Genomic DNA, 27,336 nt, shown 5'->3' on the forward strand with positions numbered 1-27,336 from the left:
CGTTCGTCCAGTGGACCATGACCGTTATTAATTTTGATTAAATTAATTCTTTTACAGCTATATTAAAACATATATGATGGAGAATGTTACGTGTATATTAAACAGATCAGGTGTATGGTTTGTTCAGTGGATCAGATCGTATTATATTTTAATTAAATTAGTTCTTTTACGGCTATATTAAACATATATGGGTAGAATGTTTAGTCTATATAAACATATCAGGTGTACGGTTTGTTCAGTGGCCATGACCGTTATTATATTTTAATTAAATTAGTTCTTTTTACGGCTATATTAAACATATATGATATATAATGTTTACGTCTATATTAAATATATCAGGTGTACGATTCATTCAGTGGACCATGACCGTTATTATATTTTAATTAAATTAGTTCTTTTACGTCATATTAAAATATGTCCATAAATATGGAAAATAAATATTAAGTAAATTACCTAATCGTTTAAGCGATCTCGTCTATTTAGCCTTGGTCTACAGAGTGCAGAGTAGATGGTTGCAGAGTTCAATTTTATATCAATATTATATTTTTTTATATTACTTCTTGCCAAGAACTAACAAAATAATAGATAACAATAGATTTTTCAGTTTATATGTTGCTGATTGACAAAGAACGAAGTGTTCTTTTCACATTCTATTGAAATGAAAAAAATAATTAATAATTAATAATTAATGAAAAAGGACTAAATATTAAATAAACATTATGGAATATAATTTCTTACCGAAGATTGCTTACTGCATCGCTTAAATTGCTTACTGCATGCTTAGCGATCCAGTATATTGCTTAAGCGACCTAGTACAAATAAGCCTGATCGTTAAGCGATCTGCTGCTATATATCTGATCGCTTAAGCGATCGTTGCCATATACTAGACTTATACCAGTCGCTTAAGCGATCTTCTATCATATACCAGATCGCTTAAGCAATCTGGTACCAATAACCAGACTTAACCAGATCGCTTAAGCGATTTCTGTCATATACCAGACGCTTAAGCGATCCATCAGATCCAAAATACATTTTCAGCCATCTCCACCTGCACGATCCATCATACCCAGAAACACTACCCAGAACAAATTTTCAACAAATTTCACTCCTTTCAACTTGCATTACATCAAATACAACCCAACACCTAAACAACTAAATCAAATCATAACCTAAACCCCATCCATTATTAAACTTTGTAAATCTAAATATAAAATGTAAGAGAAGATACACATATTTACACGAAATGTCAGGAGGAGGGGGATCTTGGCGGTGAAGATATTAATGGGGAGGAAGAAGAAAGTGTTAATGGCGGAGGAATAAGAAGATATAGAGGAATGAGGAAGAAGAAGATGTAGAGGAAGGAGTAAGAAAAGATGTAGATGAAGAAGAAGATGCAGACGAAGAAGAAGATGTAGACAAAGCTGAGAAGAAACAGCAACCAAGGTGGAGATGCGTAATGGTGGGAGGAAGAAGAAGTGTTGGGTTTGTTTGCAAGAATTTCAGGTTTTTGGGAATATAGTATAATTTTTAAAGATATATAATACTTCATTATCCTAATTACCCAATCAATAATATGACTATTTAGAAAACTTTAAAAATTGATAGCTTTTAGTGTCTCAGAGTAGATACTAAGTACTAACCACACAGTGACATAAAATGAACACAGTGAAGATAGAACTGAATGGAAGACAACAATTTAGGAAGAGTTTTGTCTGGAAGTGGAAATTATAAAACGGTGATCAAGAAGCCAAGACCAACAGAAGCAGCCATGAAGCTTCATGGCTGCTATTAATCGGCGTAATAGCAGTACTGATATCATTAAGTTGACATGCATGCCCTTGCCCCGAAAGTCAAATTTTGAACATTTTTGTACTGCTTTGTTTCTAAACCTAATGTTGCTTCTCGGAAATTTCCTCGACTGATAACCTTGTTCGTTTTAGGTTGCTTGATTTTGATTTTACTTGTCAACTTGTCTCGAAAAAGAGAAATACTAAAAACAAAAGACATAATAACAAGAAGGAAATTTTCCTTCTTTTTTTATATTTCAAATCACTAACTTACCTTCATCTGCTTTTGCCATTTGTACTTTAGCTCACTCATGAATTACCTATCTACGTTAGGATTAATTACTGAAGCGTTGAAATCGCATAAATAACAGTTGCAGTATATATATCTGCTGATTCTATTAATTACACGCAAAATCTTTTAAACCACCAAGCTACTTACTTTTATTGGCTTAGTTTGTGTAATCATGTAAACCATTTAAACAGCTTCTCTTAGTTGAGATCAATAAAATCACAAGGTTAGTAATGCCAAGAAGAGGAAACAGCTATGAAACTTCCATGGTGTATAAAGTTTAGAAGGCTGGATTTGATTTACAAACCATAGGATTTAGAAAGAGAGAATCGAAACGTCACTGTTGTATGGTGGGGACAACTTATTGGCTATGGTTTTATATGCATCAAGGGTCGTATTCTCTATGTTTATTGGTGTTCAGTAAAAGTGAAACTACTTCGAGACGCAGTAAAAGTGGAAAGAATGCAGGCAAAACAAAACCCTGTTATTGTGCTTTTGATTACCCTCCTGCCTTGTCTTAGAGAATCACGATGCAATGAAAAGCATTCAGTAGTTGAAGAATGTGAATAATTGACGCAAGATTCAGCATTTGGAGGCATTAACTGAAAGTGAGAATCTATATATGTAATGAAAGACAGTGGTAGTATGAGTTTTGAGGATACTTAATTCTCATGGTTATAAAAGATAACAAAACTTCTAATAACCACGAAATATCTTCTGTCTTACTAAATCCTTACTGGGCTTGAATGGTTCTAGTATTTCCTCCATCATATGCTATACTACCAAGAACCTGATCAGGGGTGACATTAGAATTCAAATTCTGAACCAGCTTTCAATTTTGATCAGTAAAAATTAGAACGAGGAACTTTAAGAGGCAACATAAACAGCATATGTAAAACCAATAATTAGCAAGGGTTGGCCAATGAGTTAACAGAAATGATGAAAATATTAGGCATTTTCAATAGAAAATTTTGATAATTGCACTAGCACAACTCAAACATTTAGAGTTTTTACATCAATTTTTACTTATTTTTTTATTTCTACTAATGATAAAAGCAGTTGCTTTCACCCAAAGAAGAAAAAAATAAAGAAAGAAACAGTTCATAGGTGAAGGAGATTCTGTAATTTGAAAATAAAAAAAGTGTCCTTCTGAATGGACCACAGGGTGATGTATTCCGTGTCATTGAGATAAAGAGAGAGTTTATAAATGTAGAGCTAGGCACGTACTAAAGAAGTGCACTTCTCATTTCTGCATATTTTCTCCACTTTTGTGCAACTGTGGTCGTAACTCTGAGGGCATATAAATTAAAAATCTAGAAATAAATCTCATAGTGAGACTCGTCCCTCGTTGTACGTTCACTCACTCTTGCTTAAAAGTTGGAAGCTATCTACATGGCTCAAACTCGGATGAATCGCAGAGCTTTAGCAGCAGCAGCTGCTGCAGGGATGGTGTTTCTGGGTTTAGTGATGACGGAACAAATGGTGGGTGCAGAGAGATTACTGAAGGATAAAGATCCGGATCAAGTTTTTGCTGATCAGAGAGAAATGAGACCAGCACTTTTACTTAGAGTAGTACATTTCTTTTGGCAGGGTGGCAAGTCCTCTTATGAACCTGTTTGGCCGGTGAGCTTTTCACTCGTTTTCTATTTTCCTACAATTTTAATGGTGTTTTATAAGTTATATTTCTGGTTGTAGAGCAATAACATCCTAACAAGAGGAAAGCTTATTGCAGCTAGCTTCAGCTAGTTTGTGTACTACTTTTCTGTTTTAGTGTTTTAAAGTAAGTGAATCACATTGAGTACTGGTTGATCAGGAGATGAAGTTTGGGTGGAAAATTGTCGTAGGATCAATAGTTGGATTCTTTGGTGCGGCATTGGGTAGCGTTGGAGGAGTTGGAGGTGGCGGAATTTTTGTTCCTATGCTCACATTGATCATTGGTTTTGACCCCAAGTCTGCCACCGCCATCTCTAAATGTCAGTACCTAAAAGCTTTCTTCAATTTTAATTAATATCATTGTCAATTTGTACAGATCAATTCGTAGAGATATAAACTATATATATGTACGTCCAACTAGTTTTTCACTCAGAAGATCACGAAAACTCAATTTGGTGCATTCAAGCATGTATAATTTAAGTTTCTTCCCAGAAATTATAAGAACACTGATAAAGGATTCATGCTCATACATGTATACAGAGCTAACAGAGTATGGTTTTTTAAATTGATAGATTTGATGCTGTGAGGTGCATCTAATTTTTGGAGTGGTCTAAATATTGAAAAAAAAAAAATGTGTGATTATAGTTTGTGCTATAATTAATATATAATTGTGAATTGTTTTTGTAGGCATGATCATGGGAGCAGCTGGATCAACAGTTTACTACAACCTGAGACTGAGGCACCCAACTCTGGAGATGCCTCTCATTGATTATGACCTGGCACTGCTATTTCAGCCTATGCTAATGTTAGGAATCAGCATTGGAGTTGCCTTCAATGTCATGTTTGCAGATTGGATGGTCACTGTTCTACTCATCATCCTCTTCTTGGGTAATTTCAATTAATCTCCAACCATATAATTACCCTTTATCCTGTTTCAATTAATTTCTCAATAAAGAAACTAACGCCAGCTATATATGGCTGCAGGTACATCAACAAAAGCGTTGATGAAAGGCATAGAAACATGGAAAAGAGAGACATTAATGAAGCAGGTATTAAATTTTCTACTTACAAATCTAGAGCTTTTATGAATTATTTGCAACTTATTAATGATGAATTTGAGATTCTGTTGGACTAACAGGAAGCAGCCAAGGCGTTGGAATCTGAGTCCAAACCCGTTGGTGAGTGTCCTTCCCATACACAGTCCTGCCATAAGCGTATAGTATTTTTGGAGCTTTGTCATGGATCAGACCCATTTAAAAATCCAATATGAAAAGAGCAGTGATCAACAATCCTGTTAATAAAACTTTCATTTGACATTTGGGTACCTTCTACTGCTAAGAAAAATAGAAATATGAATAAATTATTATACGTTAATTTTCTTTTTGTTGGTAAAATTGCTGATATTACTAGAGCAAATGTTGAGTTCAGATATCCAATATAGACTCAAACTACATTCTGGAAGGGTTATTTAATTTACCCCAATCTGCTTAGAGACCCACATATATGATCAAAGAGGATAAACCATTTACTTGAATGTCTTGTGATAGATGCCAAGCCAAAGAAACTGATCATATATGGGGTTTCGTTAAATGTCATTGATAAAAATCTCAACTGCAGATGGTCAAGAACAAGATTACAAACGACTACCGAGTGGTCCGGCTGACTTACACGATGAAGAGGTGAGTACAATAAATTTTATCATTTTATACAGTAGCAGTATCTGTTCAAAAAATTCTTTAAAACAGGTCAATTTCTTATTGTTTTGATCCAGGTTTCCCTGATCCAAAACATTTACTGGAAGGAGTTATCATTGCTTGTGTATGTGTGGATAGGTTTTCTTGTTGTTCAAATCGCTAAGGTAATCAATTTTTCTTTACAATGAATAAACTTCCTTTAGATTTGGCAACCAAATGCCAAAAAGTTCCTCCTCTCTTTCTAATCAGTTTTAGTAAGAGTTATCTGCAATTGCAAATCACCATTATTTTGCCTTATGTTTAGTTTTTTACTCTTATGGCATTTATGAATCTCTATGCAGGAATACGTTGAAACCTGCTCCATTGCATACTGGATTCTGAACTCCTTGCAGGTAAGTTCTACCACCTCAATTGTAATACTCCTTCAACGAATTTACCTATACAATACGCATGAAAGCAAGGCCGCTTAATATTTGGAACTTAAAAATATAAGGAGAGAGGGGAAGATGAAGAAACTTACTTAAGATTGGATGAGAAAACTGTTCACTAGAATCTCATCCTATTTTTTATATGTTATATCCTATTAAGCTCTTACAATTTCAAAAACGAACATCTTATATTTTAAATGTGAGTGACAGCAGGACTTCAGGGGAGATAGAATTTGCATTCTGGAAAAACATTCCTCCACTGAGCAGATAACCTTTTGATCCTAAGTATGAGATCTTAAAACTCTCCTCCCTAAAGAAAATTTTCCTTTCCTACCTTGATTTAATAGGAATTGGCTAACCTAGAGTGGCGCCTATATGGTTTTCTAGTTTCTAGTAATTCTCATCATCAAATAATCGTAAGCTAGGGTGAATATTGCAAATAAGCAGATTATAATATGATGCATTGTTGTTCCTAATTTAGCCTCTTTAAATTAATTTACCAATGAGTTGGAAATATTTAGTAAAGCATTAAACAAATAGTTCAATCTGGTTGGATCTCTCTTGCAGTGGAGTAAGAGGTATAGGAATCAATCCCCTTTATACAACCTTGGAGAGGGATATAAATGAACTTGTTTTTTAAGCAAAGAGAGGGATGGTGTGGGTTGTTTGATTATATAAAAAGTTACAATCAAGCTTTAATGGGTTAAAACCCAGTATTTGTGGACATGGTATGTCCATCCAGCCGAAACAAGTAATTCATAATACTAGAAGCACCTTTCAATTCTTAGCCTCTAGGCACTGGCCTGCGCATGGTTGTCATGCATGAATATGATAAAAATAAACTTTCTATAGCCAATTTTCACTAAGAAGCTCATCCAGGATGCCTTCACTTATGATGTAGAGAATGCATCAACAATTTGAAAAGTTATGTTTTCTCATTGATTAGATCCATTCATCACAAATCCTGCATTTGTAGGTACCTATTGCTGCCTCTGTTACACTCTTCGAAGCTATATACTTGTACAAAGGAAAGAGGGTGATTGCATCAAAGGGAAAAGAAAGTACAAATTGGAAGATACATCAGGTTTTGTTTTACTGTTCCTGTGGGATAGTAGCTGGTATGGTGGGTGGATTACTTGGGCTAGGAGGAGGTTTTATCTTGGGACCACTTTTTCTTGAATTGGGAATTCCCCCTCAGGTATGCATCTACTATTGTCAAGCTTCTTCAATAAACGAAAAAAGGTGATGGAAGGAAATGGTCACCAGAAGACATAGAAAGATAAACATTTTATACTTGCAATAAGTTTCATATCATTTCCAATAGTCAAACATATGTTTCCTATCCCCACCCCCAGTTTTGAATATCACTCAATCTATTGCCATAACCATATGGCGCTTTAGTAGAAGGGTGAATTTAGATTATTACACTTACAACAAAATCTGATATTCAACTTTGTTATTCATATGAAACACACAACAAACTAATAAGTAACAGTTTAGTACCTTGCCATCGTCCAAATCAACTCAAATGGCCACAGTTTAGAGGACATGTTCAACCCTTTCAATCTGCTACATGCTACACCGCACCTCATCCCAACCCGCCTGAAACAGGGACGGGCAAGTGGTGGAGGGGCATAGTGTACACCTTTTTGCAAAAGGATATGAACACCAACTCATAAAATTTGTACATTTTTTGGCAGGTAGCAAGTGCCACATCAACATTTGCAATGGCATTTTCATCCTCAATGTCAGTTGTGCAATATTATCTTCTCAACCGTTTCCCTGTCCCGTATGGTAAGTGATAGCAGTGAAACATAGAAGTAGAATCATTTGCCAGAAGTGAAACTCATATTTAACTATTTCTATTATATAATATATCAAGATTAATCTGGCTCTATATCTACTTGGCTGCAGCTGCTTATTTTGTTTTGGTTGCGACAATAGCTGCCTTCACTGGTCAGCATGTAGTGAGAAAGTTAATTGCATTCCTTGGCAGGACGTCAATAATCATTTTTATACTAGCTTTGACAATCTTTGTGAGTGCCATCAGTTTAGGTAAGAGGTTCTTCAGCTTCTTTGATTTAATTTGAAAGCGCAACTTCAATCAAAGATGTTTAATTTCAAATTTCTGGAGGATAGCACAAAATTATCGATTTTCTAATCATATATTGCAGGTGGAGTGGGCATCGAAAACATGGTTGAGAAGTTGGAGAATAGAGAATACATGGGATTCGAAAATCTGTGTCACCAATCCTGAATTCTATTGGTATAGTAGTGTGAGCAGACTACCCTCAACTGCATTCAGTTTCATTGTAACCTATTTTGTCCATTTACAAATGTTAGTAGACATTCTGCTAAAACTTCTCCAGCAAAGTTTCATTATGTTTATTTCTTCTTTCTCCCAGCACAGTATTTGTAATGGATTCTCAAAAGAAATTTGTGTCAAAGGCCTCTTATCAAAAAGGTCATTGTAAGAAAATCTTTGGGAAATTAATGTAAGAAGTCTGAGACTTTAAATTTTTCAGTAAATCTTATAATTGGAAAAATGACAATAAAAGTACTGTATTAAATTGTGCTCTTGCTATACTTATTTCCTATTCTTGTCAGAAAATCCATTGTTTTCGGTCAATTGGTCTCTCACTGGCATTGGCGCTTGTTTGGTGAATTGGTCGCATACATGAGCACTCTATTTATTTATCATATATAACAATTTTATTCTTGAAAACTCTTTAATTCGGAGCAATTCCTGAATTCTTCTACGCCAGAAGATCATTGTAGCCGTATATAATTTCATATTAGAAGACAATAATTTTATTAATTTCAATATATTTTATGTAGTGTATATATATATATATATCAAAATACTTTAATATCTTTAATGTGGACATTAGTCCATACGTACTGTTTATTTTATTTTTTATTTTTTTTGGTGATCGATGTATCCAAATTAGTTTATGCACATTTTAACTAATCTTCGAAATCTATTAAACACCCTACAAGATCAAAGGATTAGTTAAGCCACAACAGTTTATGCGCGTCTCAACTAATTTTTTTGGTCTATTGAACACTCTACAAGTCCAAAGGACGAGACCTCAAGGTTTGAACCCAAAAACTCAAAAAAATGAGCAAACCTCTTTGACCGTAAGCCAACCCCTTAGACCATCTCCAAGACTACAACCACAAACACCAAATTAGTGCAACTTTCATACTATTTTTCTATTACATCTCCAATTCATTACACTAAATATTATATCAAAATGAATATTTTTTAGAATATTCTATTTTTTATTTCTATTAATTCTAAGAAATTAATTTATTTTAGTAATTATTTTTTATATATTATATTAGTTAACTACTAATAATAACTTTGAAAATTATACTAATTTAATAAGATTAAATATTTACTAAATCAAGTAAACATTATATTTAACATATAAAAAAAATTAAATCTAATATAAAATGTCACAAAAAAAAAAAGCACAAAAATAAAATTTTATATTGATAGTACTTTAATACACCATAATACTAAATTGTTATTATAGTTTATATTGTATTTTCTTTTAATTTAAGTGTTTTTAAATTAGTGACAATTTATTTTGAGTAATTGAAGTTTAATATTTGTATTGTAATAAAGTTTTGTTTTTAATTTTTTATCATTTTTTAAATTATATAATTATTATAAATAATAATCAAATTAACATAAATATAAATTTTAAAAAAATTAAATAGAAAAAAATAAGAAAATAAAAGATGTTTAGTGTAGAAAATTAATATCACACCAAATTGATGTAGATAAATAGCATTACATTAAATTGGTGTGATACTAACCATCCACACCAAATTGGTATAGCTTTTAATATATGGTTCTTGGCACTTCTTGCAAAATTTGGACAATGGTGTCCCATTGGAGATGCAGTTCGGGTTCAATACATGCGTTAATGTCCCCCACAAAATGGGTCAGTACTGTCAAAGGGAGAAAGGCGCCAGTACAGTACCCTTCATAGTATTATGCTCCAATGAAATTGTTTATTTTATTATAAAAGAGAATATACAGTGAACAGGGTTTGAATAGTGAAGATCTCACACAATCCAAAGCCATTGGACATATCAATTAAGCATGCTCCATTAATTCGGGGAAACAGTTATACTCCTCATGGAAAACCCCAATATAACCCAAATAAGGCACCGAAATTTGCATTTATTTATAAATAAAAATATAAAATCCTGCCAAGACAACTGGCAACACTCAGCTGGTTGGAACAGTAATTAATTGCATTTTTTAGGGTAAAGTTAAACACTAGTTTTCCCGCCCAAACCCAATGGCCAATGAACCAATTAAAAATAAATAATGTGGTTTATTTACTTAAAAGTTAAACCTTTTTAGTGTCCTACCATTGTTATTTCTTGCAGACGTCCCATTTCTTTTGGTCTGGTCTGCTCTGTTGTGGCGAGGCTCCGTTTCTTTGCCATTTTAACTTGTAAAAGCTACTGGTAAGTGCGGTTGTTGTTCATACATTTCGTGCTTTGATTTCTTCAGAAATATCATTTTTAACTGTGTTATGTGTGGGATAAGCCGAAGCCCTAGGCTTAACGGTTCTGGAAATGATTTTTTTTTTTTTTTCTAATTACTTTTTGTTTCAATGCGTTTTATGTAAAGAAAATCTCATTCTCACGGAGAATTTGTTGATTACTGTACCCATTTTTAGGGTTCGAAATGGTGGCCGAGGACGAAATCAATAACGCTGATGCTTCTGCTGAGTCTCCTACTTCGGTCCTTGAAGATGAGGTTTGCTTTCGCTTTACCGTATCTATCTATTTATTCTTTTTGTTACCCTTTGGTTCTTTGGATAACGTGGGAAAGTAGAAAAGTTTGTTCAAGGTTCTTTTTGTGCTGTAAAAATTAATGTTGAGATTCTTGAGAAGGAAAGGAAAAGGACTTGAAAGTAGCTTCCATTTTTAAGGCTCAAGTACTTTATCCTCTCTTTATGTTTTATTTTACTGTCTTTTGTAAATGAAAAAGGCTGGCTAATACTTCTCTCAAGTGTTTGGGTTTTCACCTTTGTACTCAATGTGTGGTGTCGCACCTCTAATTTTTACTCAAAATTTTGGAAAATGTAGGAATTAGGTACTATGTCAGAGAGTTGTGTGAATGTGTGATATCTACTTGTTTGGGTTTGCATTTGATTCAATCTGTATCAATGAGCTTTGCCGTAGAGATCATATCTGAAATTTTGATTGACTCTGTTACCTTTTTCCTTTGGGCAAAGGACATATGCAAGGACAATATTGGAGTCAAGTTGGATGAAGAAACACGTTTAAATACAAAAGTTGAAGGTGCCTTTCTTATATCTAAATCCATTATAGAGGAGGAGGTAAAGTTACTAGAAGCTCGGGTGGGAGAAGATGGGGAGCAAGAGAAAGAGCCCAAGAATGAAGCCTGTTTGAATGACATGCAGTTTACCAAGTTGGATGAGCTCCTCACTCAAACACAGATGTACACAGAGTTTTTGCTGGACAACATGGAAGACATCACAAATGTACCCTCTCAAGCTTCCTTTATAGATGAATCTTCTTAGTTAAGAACTATTTTTTCTCATGGCTGATTAAGTTTGGTGTGAATCACATTGCTAGAATGGAGTGGAACAGGAGAGTGAACCTGTGATGAAAAAGAAAGGCCGTGGATCAAAAAGAAAAGCAGCAACCCAATGCAATACTGTAATATTTTCTTTACTTTTACCATGTGGATATATTGCATGATATTATATTTTGGCCTATTAAAACAGTGATGGGATACATTTTAGATTGTTTTGATATCTTATTAAATTATGTGATAACTATGTGACATCATCAGAGGAAGGCCAAGAGAGCAGTTGCAGCAATGCTAACAAGATCTAAGGAAGGAGGAATAGCTGAAGATGAGAGCCTGAATGAGGAAGAAAGAGTTCATAAAGAGCAGAGAGAACTCGTGCCTTTGTTGACTGGTGGAAAATTGAAATCTTATCAAATCAAAGGTGTTAAGTGGTTGATCTCATTGTGGCAAAATGGGTTGAATGGAATTCTTGCAGATCAAATGGGCCTTGGAAAGACAATTCAAACAATTGGTTTCCTTGCACATTTAAAAGGAAATGGATTAAATGGACCCTATTTAGTAATTGCCCCACTTTCTACTCTCTCAAATTGGGTGAATGAGATTTCAAGGTAACTTTATATCGTCAATTTTCTATATACCAGTATATGGATCAAGACAATCTTTTGAGTGTTATTATGTTCTTCTGGAAATGTTTTGATAGGTTTGTGCCCTCAATGAATGCAATTGTTTACCACGGAAGCAAGAAAGAGAGGGAAGAACTACGAAGGAAACACATGCCTCGTGAAATCGGCCCAAAATTCCCTATAGTTGTCACTTCTTATGAGGTTGCATTATTTGATGCAAGAAAATCTTTAAGGCATTACAATTGGAAATATGTTGTTATTGATGAGGTAAGTCTTATAAGTAATTCACAAATTTGGTTGCCTCTCCAAATATATATTAATGGAACCTTTAGGATGAGTAATTTGACTTTATTCAATCTTAACTGTATCTTTGCATGAAGGGGCACAGGTTGAAAAATTCGAAGTGCAAACTGCTAAAGGAATTGAAACATTTACCTATGGGAAATAAGCTTCTATTAACCGGGACTCCACTGCAGAATAATTTGTCCGAGCTTTGGTCATTGTTACATTTCATTTTGCCCGATATCTTTTCATCCCTTGAAGAATTTCAGTCATGGTTTGTATGCATTTCCTATTAACCTATTACTTATTATATTCCAACCATGTGATCTTTGTTGATAATGGCCATAGAGACCTGAGTAAATTCACCTTATCTTAATGCTTTTACTTTCTATTAAGAAAAGAAACTAGCCCCAAGAGTTGGGTTAAGTGGTAAAAACCCTTGATTTCGACCAAGAAGCTTCAAATCTCTTGACCATCTGCTTGGGATATTATGCTCTAAAAGTTTTCTAGCCATTATGGCTGTAAGGTTTGAAAGTAGTTACTAGTTTAGGACTTGGTGAATACCTAGAAAAGATTAAAGGATTTTCGGTTGTAAAATAAAAAGAAAAGAAGTGTACCTTATGTCCACCTACATTCAATTTGAGTGCATGACTTTGTGCATTCATCCAAAGGGCTATATGCGGTCTTCTGTTCTTTACTTCTTTCAAATCTATAAATTAAATGAAATATACTTGGAGCCAATTAATGTCATCTATGGTTCCATAATGTTGCAATGGTTTGAATTTTGGCCACCTTTTTGAAGTGGAGTTACCTTGGGCAATTTATTGATTCATTGTCATTATCTATATATTCATCTTTTGAAATTCACCATATGGATTTTCAAGTTATACAAAATAAAGGGAAATTCTATATTTTAGTTTTCGGCTTTTGGTTTTACACTATTTCGAAAACTGCGTTTAGTGTTTCGAAGTATACAATGGAACCAAAATGTCCTCTATGGTTCCTAAATATTGTAATGGATTGGGTTTTGGCCACTTTTTCAGAGTGGAGTTACCTTGGGTGACGCTATCAATTCAATATCATTATCTATGTATACGTCTTTTGTTAAAAAGATTAGGGGCTGAGTAATCCTGGCCTTTTCTTTTGAAATTCACTTGATAAGTTTCTGCTAACTAAAAGCCTCTCCATATATATTCTTGTCTTTGTGACCTAGATTTTCAGTAAATGCAATCACCAAACCGAAAAAATGAAAAATAACTAAAGAGAACATCAAAAGTGAATAAGCCCTATGCAATTGGTTATGGGAAATAGGTTGTGGTATGAGAGTGTTAGTGTATATAAGAATTCTCAAAAGCATTGTCTTTCCTTCATTTTTAGAACACAGTATGGACGCATAAAACTGCTGTTTATGCTGGTGTGTGTCAAAGTTTAATCCTGCTACCAGTTATGGATATCTCACTGATGGTTTTTTATATGTATGATGATTACACATGTGAATGATAAACTCTTAGTTAATGACATCTATGTATTCAGGTTTGATTTGTCAGGAAAGTGCAACTCTGAAGCTCCAAAAGAAGAGGTTGAAGAGAAAAGAAGAGCACAAGTATGAATCCTTGTTACATAGCGTCTTTACTTTTATTAAACATTCCTTTTATGAATAAAAATCAAGGATTCTATCACCCACAGGTGGTAGCTAAACTCCATGCTATATTACGCCCCTTTCTTCTTCGAAGAATGAAGTCTGATGTTGAGCAGCTGCTCCCTCGTAAAAAGGAGATCATATTATATGCTACCATGACTGAGCATCAAAGAAACTTCCAGGATCATTTAGTCAATAAGACATTGGAAAATTACTTACTTGAGAAAGTGGCCACAGGTATAAGATCTCCCTTGATATTGGTAGCCATATTGTGATATCAGTTTAATAGAAGAGAAGGTGCCACCTGTCATCTAACTTTTCATGATGAACCTTCCTATTGGTGTATATCTGATTGGAGTTATTTTGCGGAATTCTTTGATATGTATTGATATGTTAAGACTTCATGTTGTTATTATTAACAGGCAAGAATTTCAGGTGATTTAAGAAACATATTCCAGGAAAATGTTCTGATGAGGCAATGTTTAAATTGGGTAGTTGCAAGGATAGTTTAACTTCTAAGCATGAAAGGATAAATTTGTCACTGCATCAATACTTGTCTTGATTGATTGAAAAAAAAAAAGTATCACCATGACCTTACGATTAACCATCTCGCATCTTTCCACCAAGGGTCTTATAGGTATGCCCTGTATAGTTTTCTTAAAGGATCAGATAGCTTAATTACTCGAATCTTGCAATAATAGGTTCTGGAATGTTAAAGAATGTCTTAATGCTTTTATTGTTTAATTATTTAATGGTCCCGTGGAGTTCTTTTTCTGTTTTTTGTTTTATGATGGAGTTAAAGGTCAGTTGGGATATTGGTTGAGCATAGAATATGTCAGTTTTAGAAATTCTTTTCCATTTCATGGATGCTCTTGATGGTTATTACATCTGATGATTGATTTCAATCTTCTTCTATCTGTCTTTTTTTTTTTTTTAAATATTTTGTGTAAATTGTCTCTGCTTATTTACAATCTGTAATGTTGTAGGAGGAGGCATGAAAAGAAAACTTAACAATTTGATGATTCAACTTCGGAAGAACTGCAACCATCCTGACCTCTTAGAGTCTGCATTTAGTGACTCAGGTATCTTCTTTACAATCCACGCAGTGATTCTACTGTGACTGGTCTACTGCATGACTCACTCCAACTTTTGGACCTTTCAACAGTATTTTACCCACCTGTCGAGCAGATTGTTGAACAGTGTGGTAAATTCCGCTTGCTGGATAGGTTGCTGGCTCAGCTATTTGCCCGCAAGCACAAAGTATGACATATATTTATTGTAAGTTTGTGTATTTCTTGTTACATATAGCTCTGCTTATCTTCAATTTTCTCTGCAAACAGGTCCTCATCTTCTCTCAATGGACTAAGGTTTTGGATATAATGGACTATTATTTTAGTGAAAAGGGATTTGAAGTTTGTAGAATTGATGGCAGCATGAAGTTAAATGATAGGAAAAGACAGGTTTGTTCCACCTTACTGTTTTTTATTTCATGTATTTGTATAAATGATAAATTTATTGTTTTCAAATCTTGGATTTAGGTATGCACAAAAATTTCCAAACTAGCTCAAAAAACTGTTAATTATGTAACTTTTTGGTATTTCATTGGAATTATATGACGGCAAAAAGCTGCCAAGTATAATGAGGGTTACATATTAATTTGTTTGTAGAGCTTTCACTGATATCAGTTCTTTTATTGTCTATAGGTTTATAGTCACTCTGTTGGGGGTTATTTTTCCTTATTGAGAAAAATGTAAATTTGTTAGGTTTTGAAAAATATTTGTTTTTTCTTTTACTACCATATTTGTGTTGACAGGGGATGTCTTTTTTCCTTGGTGACAACACTAAATTTTTTAGCATATCTGAGATAATTGCAGTTACCACCCTGGCGTTTAGGTCTACTAGGTCTAAATCCTGCAGTTTAAACTAATGGAATAGATCCTCTAATTCTAAAAGACTTTAAATCATGTAAGGGCAGAATAGGTATATTTTATATATTATATTTTTTCGGGTTAATGTCACCTTAAGGGCATTTTTGTTTCTACATAAAAGAATGTTGTTTTAGAGTTAGGATTTAATTAACCGCAGTTAGTTTGAGGGAGGTATTTCCTAGTGCTTGAAAGGCCAGGATCTTGACTCTTGTAGACCAAAAGCTCAGGGTGGATTAAGTCTCTCTCTGTATATTCGCATCATCTTTTGGTATTCTTTGTTTGTGTTAGATAAATGTTGATAAAGTTTAAATAAATTTTGTGGATTACCTAATTATCTTTTGCCAACAGATTGAAGAGTTCAATGATGTCAACTCCAAATGTAGGATATTTATTCTGAGCACTAGAGCTGGTGGACTGGGTATTAACCTCACTGCAGCTGATACCTGTATACTGTATGACAGTGACTGGGTATATCCTTTTTTAACCCTTGAACTTCAGTTTCTTTTTTCTTTCTTTTTGAACTTCATTTTCTTTTAAGTTTCTTTAATCAAGTCAGGAAGCTCTAAATGAATTCATTATGTTTCGTTTGCATCCAGAACCCTCAAATGGATTTACAGGCTATGGATAGATGTCATAGGATTGGCCAAACCAAGCCTGTTCATGTTTACAGGCTTGCAACAGCTCAATCTGTTGAGGTAATTAAATGATGGTCTTTGTCTTTTGGCTTTCTAGAAGTTAACGCTATTTTGAGTATTTGTAATAAGTTGAGGATGTGTGTGTTAACAGGGTCGGATTTTGAAAAGAGCTTTTAGTAAGTTGAAGCTTGAGCATGTTGTGATCGGGAAAGGGCAGTTCCATCAAGAACGGATCATGGGCAATGGTACAGATATCTTGGAGGTGTGTTTTTTAAATCTTTATTTTGCAATTATGTTAATTAATGTATGTTGTCCTGACAGTTCTTTATTGAGTATGCTGCAATTCACTCAAGGATTTTAGGGAATCCAATGGATGTAGTTTCTTAGCTTGACTATGTTTTTGCTCTCTAGGAACACATCTTCTTTCATTACAGTGTGCCTTTTGGCTTTAGGTTTTATAAATTTAATTCTATAATAGCTCTACTTTTTTGCAATCTGATATATGTGAATGATCATGTGTGTTATACATTCATATGGCAATGGTTGGCTTTTCCCTATCATTGATATATTTGTTGTTAATTTTAGGAAGAGGATCTACTGGCACTTCTTAAAGACGAAGAAACTGCCGAAGACAAAATGATTCAGACAGATATTAGTGATGAAGATCTGGAGAAGGTGTTGGATAGAAATGATCTAATGGGAGTTCCATCAGATGATGAAGAGAAAAAGCCCAATGCAAATGCTCTTTTCCCTCTTAAAGGACCTGGTTGGGAGGTTGTGATACCAACAGCAACTGGAGGCATGCTCTCTACCCTCAATGTCTAAAAGGTTCATGTCGTGTCTTCAATTTTCAAATTTTTGGAAGCAGATAAGTGTGGGAAGAGCTCTATTTATTTTTGTGAGCTGAGAAATGAAGAGCTTTATCCATTACTGCTGTTTTGTGAAGCTCTATTCTTTGGAGCCAACTTCTCAATGTCTGTTAATGAAGTTAGATACGAGTAAATTTGAAAGGTTTAGAGGGACACATGGCGATTCTTTTGATGGTTAGGAACAGTTAGTAATAGCCGTATCATACTCTCTTAGTGGGATCATATCATGTCTTCAAATTTTCATCAATTTTCAGCGGATGATGCATTTCACCCTGAAATTCCAAATAGTAACTTTATATCCTATAACTACGAAAACTATCAAGAACACCCCTTGTTTGTTTTTTCTTTTAAAATGGATGGAAAACCAAGTTTGACCATTGCAATTATATTTGCCCATAATTTTAACGGTAAGAGATGTTCTTAGCATTGTTTTAAAAGTCGGATCGGAGGGCAATCTGCTCTGTTACTCAAGTCATAGTTCAATTGGTTCAACCATTGGTGTTATCACATATCATGATAATGTTAGTATATTTTTTTAAAAAAACCTGTTTTTTTTAGATTTCTATTTTTTAATAAGACAATAACAACTTAATTACTGTCTAACATGATTTAAAGTTCAAATTCAACAACAATCTCAACATAATTTAAGTATTTAACAATAATCCAAAGTCTAAATCCAAACATGATGTTATATTTACATTTTAAATGACAAAATACATAATAATTAATAACAAAACATTTGATGCAAGTGTTTTTTCTTTGATCCGTCTCTATGTTGATTGAGCTTCACATATTAGCATCAAAATTTATCACCATCACCTACGTAAATTTCAGTAAAAAATAAAAATCATAAGTTAAAACTTGTAATTTAATTTAAATAGATACTAAGTTGCTTAAATAATTGAAACCAACCTTCTGAACCATCGGTTGAATCATAAAAAGAAAGGTGATTAGCAACTCCAGTAGGAATAGATCATTCTCCATATAACATTTGTTCCGACTCCTCATAATTAAGTTCGTTGACCTCCTCTTCATCGTCAACTATCCAACCTTCAGTTTTGTTGATACTTTCATAATCAATAGGATCGAAACTTATTCTCTTGTAACACTTCCTAAAATACCATAATAAAAAATTAAAAGCATGACAAGTAAAATATCAAGGAAAATAATAGATAATAACAATAAGAGTGATGCATAATTGAATAATTGACAATGTTTTATACCTGTTTTGCAAACGCAAGTTATAGTGAACGAAAACAAGATCATTCAACCTTTGATGCTCCAATCTATTCCTCTTTTTAGTATGTATGCGCTAAAAAACACTCCAATTTCGTTCACATCCCGAAGAGCTTGAAGTTTGACTAAGAATTTTTATTGCAAACTTTTGCAAATTTGGAGTACAATACCCAAATGATCTCCACCATTCATCTAATTGAAAATTAAACATAATAAATAAATTAGACTTAGAAACAAAAGAACTCATAAATTTTATAACTATTACGTACTAGGACGTGTGGTTTTGGCAGTTTCAAGAGCAAGCCCACAAGAAAAGCTTTCCTCCTGGTTTGAATATAATCCACTCTCTTCCATTAACCTTGTCTTGTTCAAATTGAAAGCACTTGCTTTACTGTCAATAGTATCAAGGAAACCACTCATGACTTATGGCTTGACACAAAAAGATTCTTCGTCATATTTAAAGGCAGGATTCAAATAATAAGCCGCAGCATGGATATCATGACGCAACGTCCTATCCTAGCATAGCTTAATGATTCGTATATAAGGCTTGTCCTATCCTAGCATAGCTTAATGATCGTGTATAAGGCTTGTACAATCTCTTTTTATTCTTAAACAACTTCTTAATTGCCTTTTTCGCTCTGTACATGTCATCATACACATATCCTATTATTGGCTTCTCATCTGAGTCAATAATCCGCAACAAGTGCATCAATGGACTCACAACTTTGGATATCTTACCCATATCATCCCAAAAATCGTTATCTAGAATTATGTCAATAACATATTTGCCTTTATTACTTTTTGCATATCGAGAATCGACAAATAACCTATTTGTCACCATGGCTTGTGCTCATGAATGCTTCTCATTGCAATGAAAGTTGTAGCAAAACGGGTTGCGCCCGGACAAACAATTTCTTTCCAACCCTGTTCAATTGATAAATAATAGATGTTAGTCAATTATAAAAAATGCATATTATGTTATGACTTGACAAGAACATGAGCTGAAGGTATATTACCTGTCTTTTCCTCAACCAAGCTATCAAGAATGTATGATTATATATAAACTTTGTCACCTCAGAAGCACGTCTCGCAAGATAAACTATGTGATCCATCTCAACTATGTCTTTTAACACCAAATTTATGCTATGTGCTACACAGGGTGACCAAGTAATACTCAGATATTTCTTAGACAACATTCTTCTAGCAGCTTTATAATTGGATCCATTGTTTGAGACAAAATGGACAATACTATTTGGTCCAACCCATAAAGCTACCTCCTCAAACATCTTCAACAATGTCCCAACATCCTTCACAACATCTGAAGCATCAATTGATTTCACAAAACGAACTCCCTTAGGACAATACACCATAAAATTGATCAATGACCTATGTGAATTATTAGTCCAACCATCAGTCATTAAGGTACATCCAACATTTTCCCAAATCTTTCTGTAACTATCAACAAGAAGTTGCACTTCCTTCTTAGCATCTCTTAACAAATTGACACGCAAACCATGATAATTTGAGTGTTTATACCTAGGCCCAAGTGCAACTATAGCATCCACCAAAGACTGAAGATAAATTGAATTTACAACATTAATTGGGATGCAAGCATCATAAAAGAATCTTGCAAAAGCCATGTCTGCTCTCCACGTCGCATCTTTTCCAGCTAAACAACTCCTAATTGATGGTTGAGATCCACCAATTGTCCTAGGAGCAAAATAGTCACCAAACCCAATAGATTTTTTTCTCTTTGATTTGTCTAGCATTGTACTTTGTTTTTTACTACCAAACCTACCTTCATTTATGTGAATTTCTGATGGACGAAACTCTTCACTATCTTCATTTAACATATCTCCCTCAAATCCATGTACGGGAGCACCGTAGGGAGTATTATACTTACTAGAATCAGCCTTCTCTTTATTCTTTATCCCAATATCTTTTAGTGATTCTCTTATCAAGTATTGAAGATCAAAAGGAACTTTTAAACAAGCACAAACATCCCCCTTTGTCCTATCTAGATGTTGTTTCATTCTAAAAATACGTCCTCCTCTAGTTACTTTCCCACCGTGAAGACATTTTAATGTCTTCCTTCCATTTGGATCTACACCCTCAATAACATGTGCCAATGTTATATCAGTCATACCTCTACTAAATTGTGAAGAAGACCTAGAGCCAGATGTTGTCATTGTTTATTTTTAATCTTTATCTACCTATCACACAAGAAATAACAACAATTATCACTCAACCAATTGCAAGTTCACCACTGTGTAATCTCAAGATAAATGCAAAGACTAATACACTTTAAAGGAAATATTGAAGTCAAGCCCAAACAAAAGAGATAAATGGAAGCAACAAAACGCCAATAATGAACTTTTACAAATGTTAAATTTAAAGGGAATTGAAACTTGCAATAATGAACTTTTCATGAACGTGGTGGCATGGATTGTAAAATGGTGCCAATTGCCCATCGAGTTTGATTAACCAAGTGATGAACTTCATATCTTGGTGTCTAAAATTTACTTTCATGGCTCCACAAAATTGTGTCTACAAAACAGGTGTGTTAATGGCTATGGAAGTTTTCTATTCCAACCGGTTATGTTTGTTTAAGGAGACAAACATATTTGATATTTAACCATTCATTTGGGTTTTTTAAAATAACAAGTTTTGGGTATTCAGGTCAAGTTTTGGAGTATTTATGCCAGATTTCTCACATGCACAAAAGTCAATCATCAATTAGAGGTATTTAAGTCTTTTCATTAATCTGAATCACTGTTTTGTTTTTTGTTAAATCTTACAGCAACTAAGTGTCTTTTTTGAAGGTTTCGTAACTCATGCCTCTCTTTAGTTCATTTATGATAATAGCCCTAACTTTAATTTTTAAATTCTATCAATAATAAGTAAATTGCAACGTAACAGTACATAAAGTACCAATTATTTGAGATTGGCTAATGTATGAACTAAACAGGACCAGAAATAAGCCAAAAAATGAAGCTAGAAAATAACCAAATAAGCATCCAAAGCCTATGTCATTTTCAGTACTTGGTGTTGTAAATTACTCGTATTTCTACTGAACATATGTGCATTCATGCAGATCAAATCCTAAACATGAACCATAAGTAACTTCTATACAGAAATATACTATAACATTAAATTAATACTAAACATTTATGACATACCTATGGAGCAAATACTTTGTAACAACACCAAAGCCTGGTGCAAGACTTGCTTTCACCCACGGCTTAACCTGATGTATGATAATTTAAAGTACATGTTATAAATCCATATGACCAAAGCCTAATTCACCAATCAAAGAAATCTATTTTTCAACTAGATACTTTTGTACTAAATTGTCTCATCTCAAAGGAACCAAAAATAAAATGAAAATGTGCATCTGTTTAAGAAGAAAAAATTAACCTCCAAACCCAGTTCACAGGCCTTTTTAGCGACAAGACCACCCTGCAGTAAACAAAAGAATTATATTGTGACAAGAGGGACAAATAATCATAAGCATCTATACTATTATTTAGTTGTGTAGCATGTCTATTGATGATTATTCATATTTCACATCTATGGATAGTTTTGTGAAAGCTGAAAGCATAAGGACTGCTAAACTTTTCATCATTAAAAAAGGATAAAGAGAAAAGCACACATTTCAGATTTCACAGCAAAGGTCCCCAAGATTTATGAATACTTTATTTTAAAAATGAAATTTATAGAGATGTCAATTATTAGAATAAAGAAGCGTAGAAAGTCCAATCAATAAAAAATATTCAGTCCACTAAATTTATTGTTTGCAACTCACGTTGAATCAAATTGGATTGTCAAGACATGCTTGCCAATCAGCCTTCATGTGTCGATTTCAGGCGAGGGAGGAACGCGTCGTCGCAATTTCAGAGACTGAAGTTGCGATCGATTTTAACAAGGAATGGTTGTGATTTCAACAAGATTGAGTTTTGATTTGTGTGGGATTTCAGATTTTCGCTATTTCATTCAAATTTTTTCAGAGTATTTTGCACGTAGAGGAATTGAGGAAGAAGGAACTGCGCAATGAGAGAAAGTGAGAAATTAGGGATTTTTTTCCCTTTTCAGTGTTGGGCCGGTTTTTCTTGCAGTTCGGTTGGACTTGCGGTCCAACACTATTCATGCAGTCCATTGATGGGTTAAAACGGGTTATTGCACAATACTAGTTTTTATACTGACTCGAACCGGACACGTGGCTAATTCACGGTCCAACCAGTTGGACCGGCCGGTCTGGTCCAGTGGTTCTTAGTAGGCGTGAGCACGAGTAGCGGGTAGAATCGGAACCTGGGGGTAGAATCAGAATCAGAACCGACACTGTGCGAGTAGGTTCCGGTTCCAATTTTTTGGAACCGGCATTGTGCGGGTAGATTCCGGTTCCAATTTTTTGGAACCGATATTGTGCGGTTCCGCTTCCGGTTCTTTTGTGTGGAGGAACCGGAACCTGGAAAAAGAACCTAAAAAGGGTACCCTGTTTGGAGCTTGTAATGGGTACTAGGTTTGGAACCTGTTTTAGAACCTGGACTGTAATGAAATATTTGTGAAATGTGAATAATGGGGGGTTTCTATTATTTTACATATAAAAAAAATTTAAAATAGAAAAAATTAAATTTTTAGAATAACCTAATTAAATAAATATACTAATACAATTATACTTATTATATATAAATTACACCATATTAAAAACTTTAATTTATTATAATATATTAATATTAAAGTTTTCATTAATTAAGTAAATAATTGGAATTATGATGCAATTAAAAGTGTTTTAAATTTTAATGTTATTAAAAGAACTATTTTTGAATAAAATAGTATATTTGATTGAGTAATAATATATTTAGTTATTTACTTCAATTATCAAGTTCTAAGTATATCTATAGTAAATTAGCAATTAATTAATTATATATGATAGATTGATAAACATTAATAAATTTAATTACTAGTTAAATATCATACTTAATCAATTATAAGTTTATAACATTACATTATAGTTAAATGATTACTTAATTAATTATAATTTTATAACATTACTTAATTGATTTATAGTATAATTAATTATAGCATTACATTAATTGATTACTACTTAATTAATTGACTTATAAGTTATAACATTTAGTATATTACTTAATTAAATAATTAGAAATTTAATTAATTATAGCATTACATTATAGATTTATAGTATAATTACTTAGTCAATTATAACATTTTATTATAAACATTAATACAAACTTAATTAAATGATTAAAAATTTAATTAATTATAATATTACATTAAAAATTTATAGTATGATTACTTAATAGTTAATTCACTATAACATTACATTATAGTATGATTATATAATTAATTATAACATTACATAATTAAATGATTACTTAATTGATTATGACATTATATTATAAATATTAGTAATTACTAATTTACTACATAAACATTAGCATAATACTTAATTAAATGATTAGAAATTTAATTAATTATAACATTACATTATAAATTTATAGTACGATTACTTAATTAATTGTAACATTACATTATAATTAAATGATTACTTAATTAATTATAATATTATAATATAAACAAATTAATTATAATATTATATTAAAGACTTATAGTATGATTACTTAATTCATTATAACATTACATTATACTATTATAGTATGATCATATAATTAATATAACATTACATAATTAAATGATTACTTAATTGATTATGAGTTATGATATTATGTTTTAAACATTAGTAATTACTAATTTACTACATAAACATTAGCACAATACTTAATTAAATGATAAGAAATTTAATTAATTATAACATTACCTTATAAACATTTCATTATAAACATTAATTAAGCATTACATTATAGTTAAATAATTACTCAATTAAATTATAATATTATTATATTACATTATATTATGATCACTTACTTAATTATAACATTACATAGTTAAATGATTACACAATTAGTTATGAATTTATAACATTATATTATAAATATTAATAATTTACTATATTATTACATTACTTAATTAAACCATTAAAAATTTAATTAATTATAACATTACCTTATATATTTATAATATGATTTCTTAATCAATTATAACATTTCATTATAAACATTAGTATATTAATTAAATAATTAAATAATTAGAAATTTAATTAATTATAATATTAAATTATAGATTTATAGTATGATTACTTATTCATTATAGCATATTAACATTACATTTTACTATTGTAGTATGATCATATAATTAATATAATATTATATAATTAAAATATTAAATGATTACTTAAGTGATTATGACATTATACTATAAAATTAGTAATTTACTAATTTACACAATAATTAATTAAATGATTAGAATTTTATTAATTATAACATTACATCATAAATTTATTGTATGATTACTTAATTAATTATAACATTCTATTATAAACAATATTACAATACTTAATTAAATGATTAACAATTTAATTAATTATAATATTACATTATAATTAAATAGTATATTACTTAATTAATTATAACATTACAATTTACATTGTAGTATGGTCACTTAATTAATTATAACATTACATTATATTATAAACATTAAACATAAGTAATTAATTAAATTATTAGAAATTTAATTGATTATAACATTACATTATTGTTAAATAACTACTTAAATAATTATAAGTATTTATAACATTATATTATAGTATGATCACTTAACTAATTATAACATTACATTATAATTTAATAATTATAATGTAATGTTTGAATGATTTTGGTAAAGTTATTTGATGTGAATTGTGATGAATAATTGTTTGTGTTTTGGTTTTCATTGACGAATTTTATTGAATTGTGATGAATTGATTAAATTCAAGTGTTGCCTAGAGATTACAGGTTATGAGTTACATTGGACACAAACGAATGAATAATCAAAATTTGTTAGGCGTGTATTTGTAAACTTTTAAAGTATTTTTGTCATTTTTTAAACTAATAGGGGGTAATTGATTTTTTATAGGGTACCCGGAAAAGGAATCGGAACCTGCATTTTAGGTTCCGATTTCTTGAATTGAAGAACCTGCACTGTGCGGTTCCGGTTCCTTTTTTTGGGAACCTGCACTGTGCAGTTCCGGTTCCCCTGGAAAGTACAGAGTATCCGGAACCGCTCACTCCTAGTTCTTAGTAGTTTTTGTAGTTATGGGATGTAAAGTGTCAGTTTTTCAAGTCTTTCCTTCATTTTCAATGGATCTTTAAAATGATATCTCGAAGGAGTAAAACTACACTAACAATTTTTTTCATTAACTTTTTCTCACAATCCTGACGTGGTAGTTTGTAATTGATCAGTTCGTAATTAATTAGTGAGACTTATGTGGGATTTGTTGTGAACTGATCAATTACGAGCTGTCACGTTAGGATTGAGAGAGAAAATTTGTGAGAGAATTTTGTTAGTGTAATATTATTCTATCTCACAAATAGAAGAGAGATTCAATTATATATATGTGTGTGTGTGTGTGTTGACTACTTTAACACAAAATTTTATTCATTGATTTAAGAGAATTCTATAGTTGAAAAAGAGAAATTAAAAGTAGTTAGGGATAAGTGACTTTTAAGCCATTAAATTATCTTGAATTAAGAAGCAAAAATTTGCGTTAAAAAGTTGTATCACAATAGTTACTTAAAAAATAAAAGAGTGGTACGTTTAATACTTTGATATAGAATTTAGATCTGATTTTTGAAAACAAGTAATATAAAAAATCTTATGAAACTGTCTTTGATGGAAATGAGATAAAATATTTAGATACAATCTTGGAAATTAATATAAAATTAGAAAACTATTAAAAGTTCACATTTTTCTATTAGGTTTTAAATATCATATCAAATATATTTTTAAATGTTAAAAGTATTAAGATAGAATTCAAAAACTTGAATTGTATTTTAATTTTTGAAAATTATTTTTGGATTATGAATCAAACATACCATTAAAAAGACAAGAGATTCAATCATATTTAAAAAAGGAAATCAAGAGATTCAATCAATAATTTCAAACCATTTTATGTATTTTGGAATGTCCTTAAAATATCTAGGGCTAATACCTCCAGCACCCTTACAGTTTTCATAGTTTTCAAAATTTAAATTACTCCCTATATTATCCGAATTATCGAACTACCTCCTCTGTCGTTAGTTTTTTCCGTTAAAACCAACTTTTGATCCATTTTGACTACTAAATGATAGTATTGCCCTTAAAAACAAGTTTTCTAAAAATTCAAAAGAAAATCCTAAAATATAAAGAAAAAATCTTAAAAAAAAACCTTAAAAATCTATTAAATACTTCAAAAAATAAAAATAAGAAAAATAAGAAAAATAAGAAAAAAAATCGAAAATCTACCAGTTTTTTAGAATTTCTTAAATTTATACTTTTTTTTCTTTAATTGTTTTAAATTTTCTTATGTTTTATATACATTTATTGAATTTTTTATGTTAAGTTAAATTTTTACTGACAACTTCAGATATTTTTTTTAAGAGTAAACGACATTTTCCCACCCAAGATTTGGCGAATCTGCAAGTTCCCACCCCTGATTTCATAAATTGTAGATTCTCACCTTTAAATTAACAGATAACTGTTTAATCTAATAGTTAAAAGGGTAAGATGGTCATTTCAAATATGAAAATTT

General features: G+C 31.9%; 3 protein-coding genes across 3 annotated transcripts; 2 read left to right on the plus strand and 1 right to left on the minus strand.

Moving 5' to 3' along the window:
* Positions 1-3,300: 3,300 nt before the first annotated feature.
* On the plus strand, positions 3,301-8,375 carry LOC116113010 (sulfite exporter TauE/SafE family protein 3-like). Its single transcript, XM_031399141.1, has 12 exons — positions 3,301-3,699; positions 3,890-4,049; positions 4,417-4,617; positions 4,714-4,778; positions 4,868-4,907; positions 5,347-5,408; positions 5,501-5,587; positions 5,765-5,815; positions 6,828-7,049; positions 7,552-7,645; positions 7,766-7,906; positions 8,026-8,375. The coding sequence occupies exons 1-12, from the start codon at positions 3,469-3,471 to the stop codon at positions 8,106-8,108; spliced, it is 1,437 nt and encodes a 478-aa protein (XP_031255001.1). The 5' UTR covers positions 3,301-3,468; the 3' UTR covers positions 8,109-8,375.
* A 1,876-nt stretch (positions 8,376-10,251) lies between these two features.
* Positions 10,252-17,657, plus strand: LOC116113139 (ATP-dependent DNA helicase DDM1). The gene is made up of 16 exons (XM_031399291.1): positions 10,252-10,342; positions 10,558-10,637; positions 11,119-11,388; positions 11,483-11,566; positions 11,703-12,049; positions 12,142-12,331; positions 12,445-12,620; positions 13,880-13,949; positions 14,033-14,222; positions 14,972-15,067; positions 15,151-15,245; positions 15,326-15,445; positions 16,262-16,381; positions 16,510-16,608; positions 16,700-16,810; positions 17,134-17,657. The coding sequence occupies exons 2-16, from the start codon at positions 10,566-10,568 to the stop codon at positions 17,371-17,373; spliced, it is 2,280 nt and encodes a 759-aa protein (XP_031255151.1). The 5' UTR covers positions 10,252-10,342; positions 10,558-10,565; the 3' UTR covers positions 17,374-17,657.
* A 1,830-nt stretch (positions 17,658-19,487) lies between these two features.
* Positions 19,488-20,842, minus strand: LOC116113089. Its single transcript, XM_031399244.1, has 2 exons — positions 19,670-20,842; positions 19,488-19,577 (listed from the first exon to the last, which is right to left on the minus strand). Exons 1-2 carry the CDS (start codon positions 20,840-20,842, stop codon positions 19,488-19,490), a joined length of 1,263 nt encoding a protein of 420 aa, XP_031255104.1.
* Positions 20,843-27,336: the final 6,494 nt, after the last annotated feature.

The sequence above is a fragment of the Pistacia vera genome, unplaced genomic scaffold (assembly GCF_008641045.1).
Source record: "Pistacia vera cultivar Batoury unplaced genomic scaffold, PisVer_v2 Contig673, whole genome shotgun sequence".
Classification (NCBI taxonomy): Eukaryota; Viridiplantae; Streptophyta; class Magnoliopsida; order Sapindales; family Anacardiaceae; genus Pistacia; species Pistacia vera.

Bases quoted from the DNA above. Each gene is read 5' to 3' on its own strand.
- LOC116113010 (XM_031399141.1), top strand. From the start codon at position 3,469: ATGGCTCAAACTCGGATGAATCGCAGAGCTTTAGCAGCAGCAGCTGCT. The intron at 4,050-4,416 runs GTCAGTACCTAA...TTGTTTTTGTAG, and splicing joins TGCCACCGCCATCTCTAAAT to GCATGATCATGGGAGCAGCT. The intron at 7,646-7,765 runs GTAAGTGATAGC...ACTTGGCTGCAG, and splicing joins CCGTTTCCCTGTCCCGTATG to CTGCTTATTTTGTTTTGGTT.
- LOC116113139 (XM_031399291.1), top strand. From the start codon at position 10,566: ATGGTGGCCGAGGACGAAATCAATAACGCTGATGCTTCTGCTGAGTCT. The intron at 11,389-11,482 runs GTACCCTCTCAA...TCACATTGCTAG, and splicing joins ACATGGAAGACATCACAAAT to AATGGAGTGGAACAGGAGAG. The intron at 14,223-14,971 runs GTATAAGATCTC...GTAATGTTGTAG, and splicing joins ACTTGAGAAAGTGGCCACAG to GAGGAGGCATGAAAAGAAAA.
- LOC116113089 (XM_031399244.1), bottom strand. From the start codon at position 20,842: ATGACAACATCTGGCTCTAGGTCTTCTTCACAATTTAGTAGAGGTATG. The intron at 19,578-19,669 runs GTAATATACCTT...TCAATTGAACAG, and splicing joins CTTGGTTGAGGAAAAGACAG to GGTTGGAAAGAAATTGTTTG.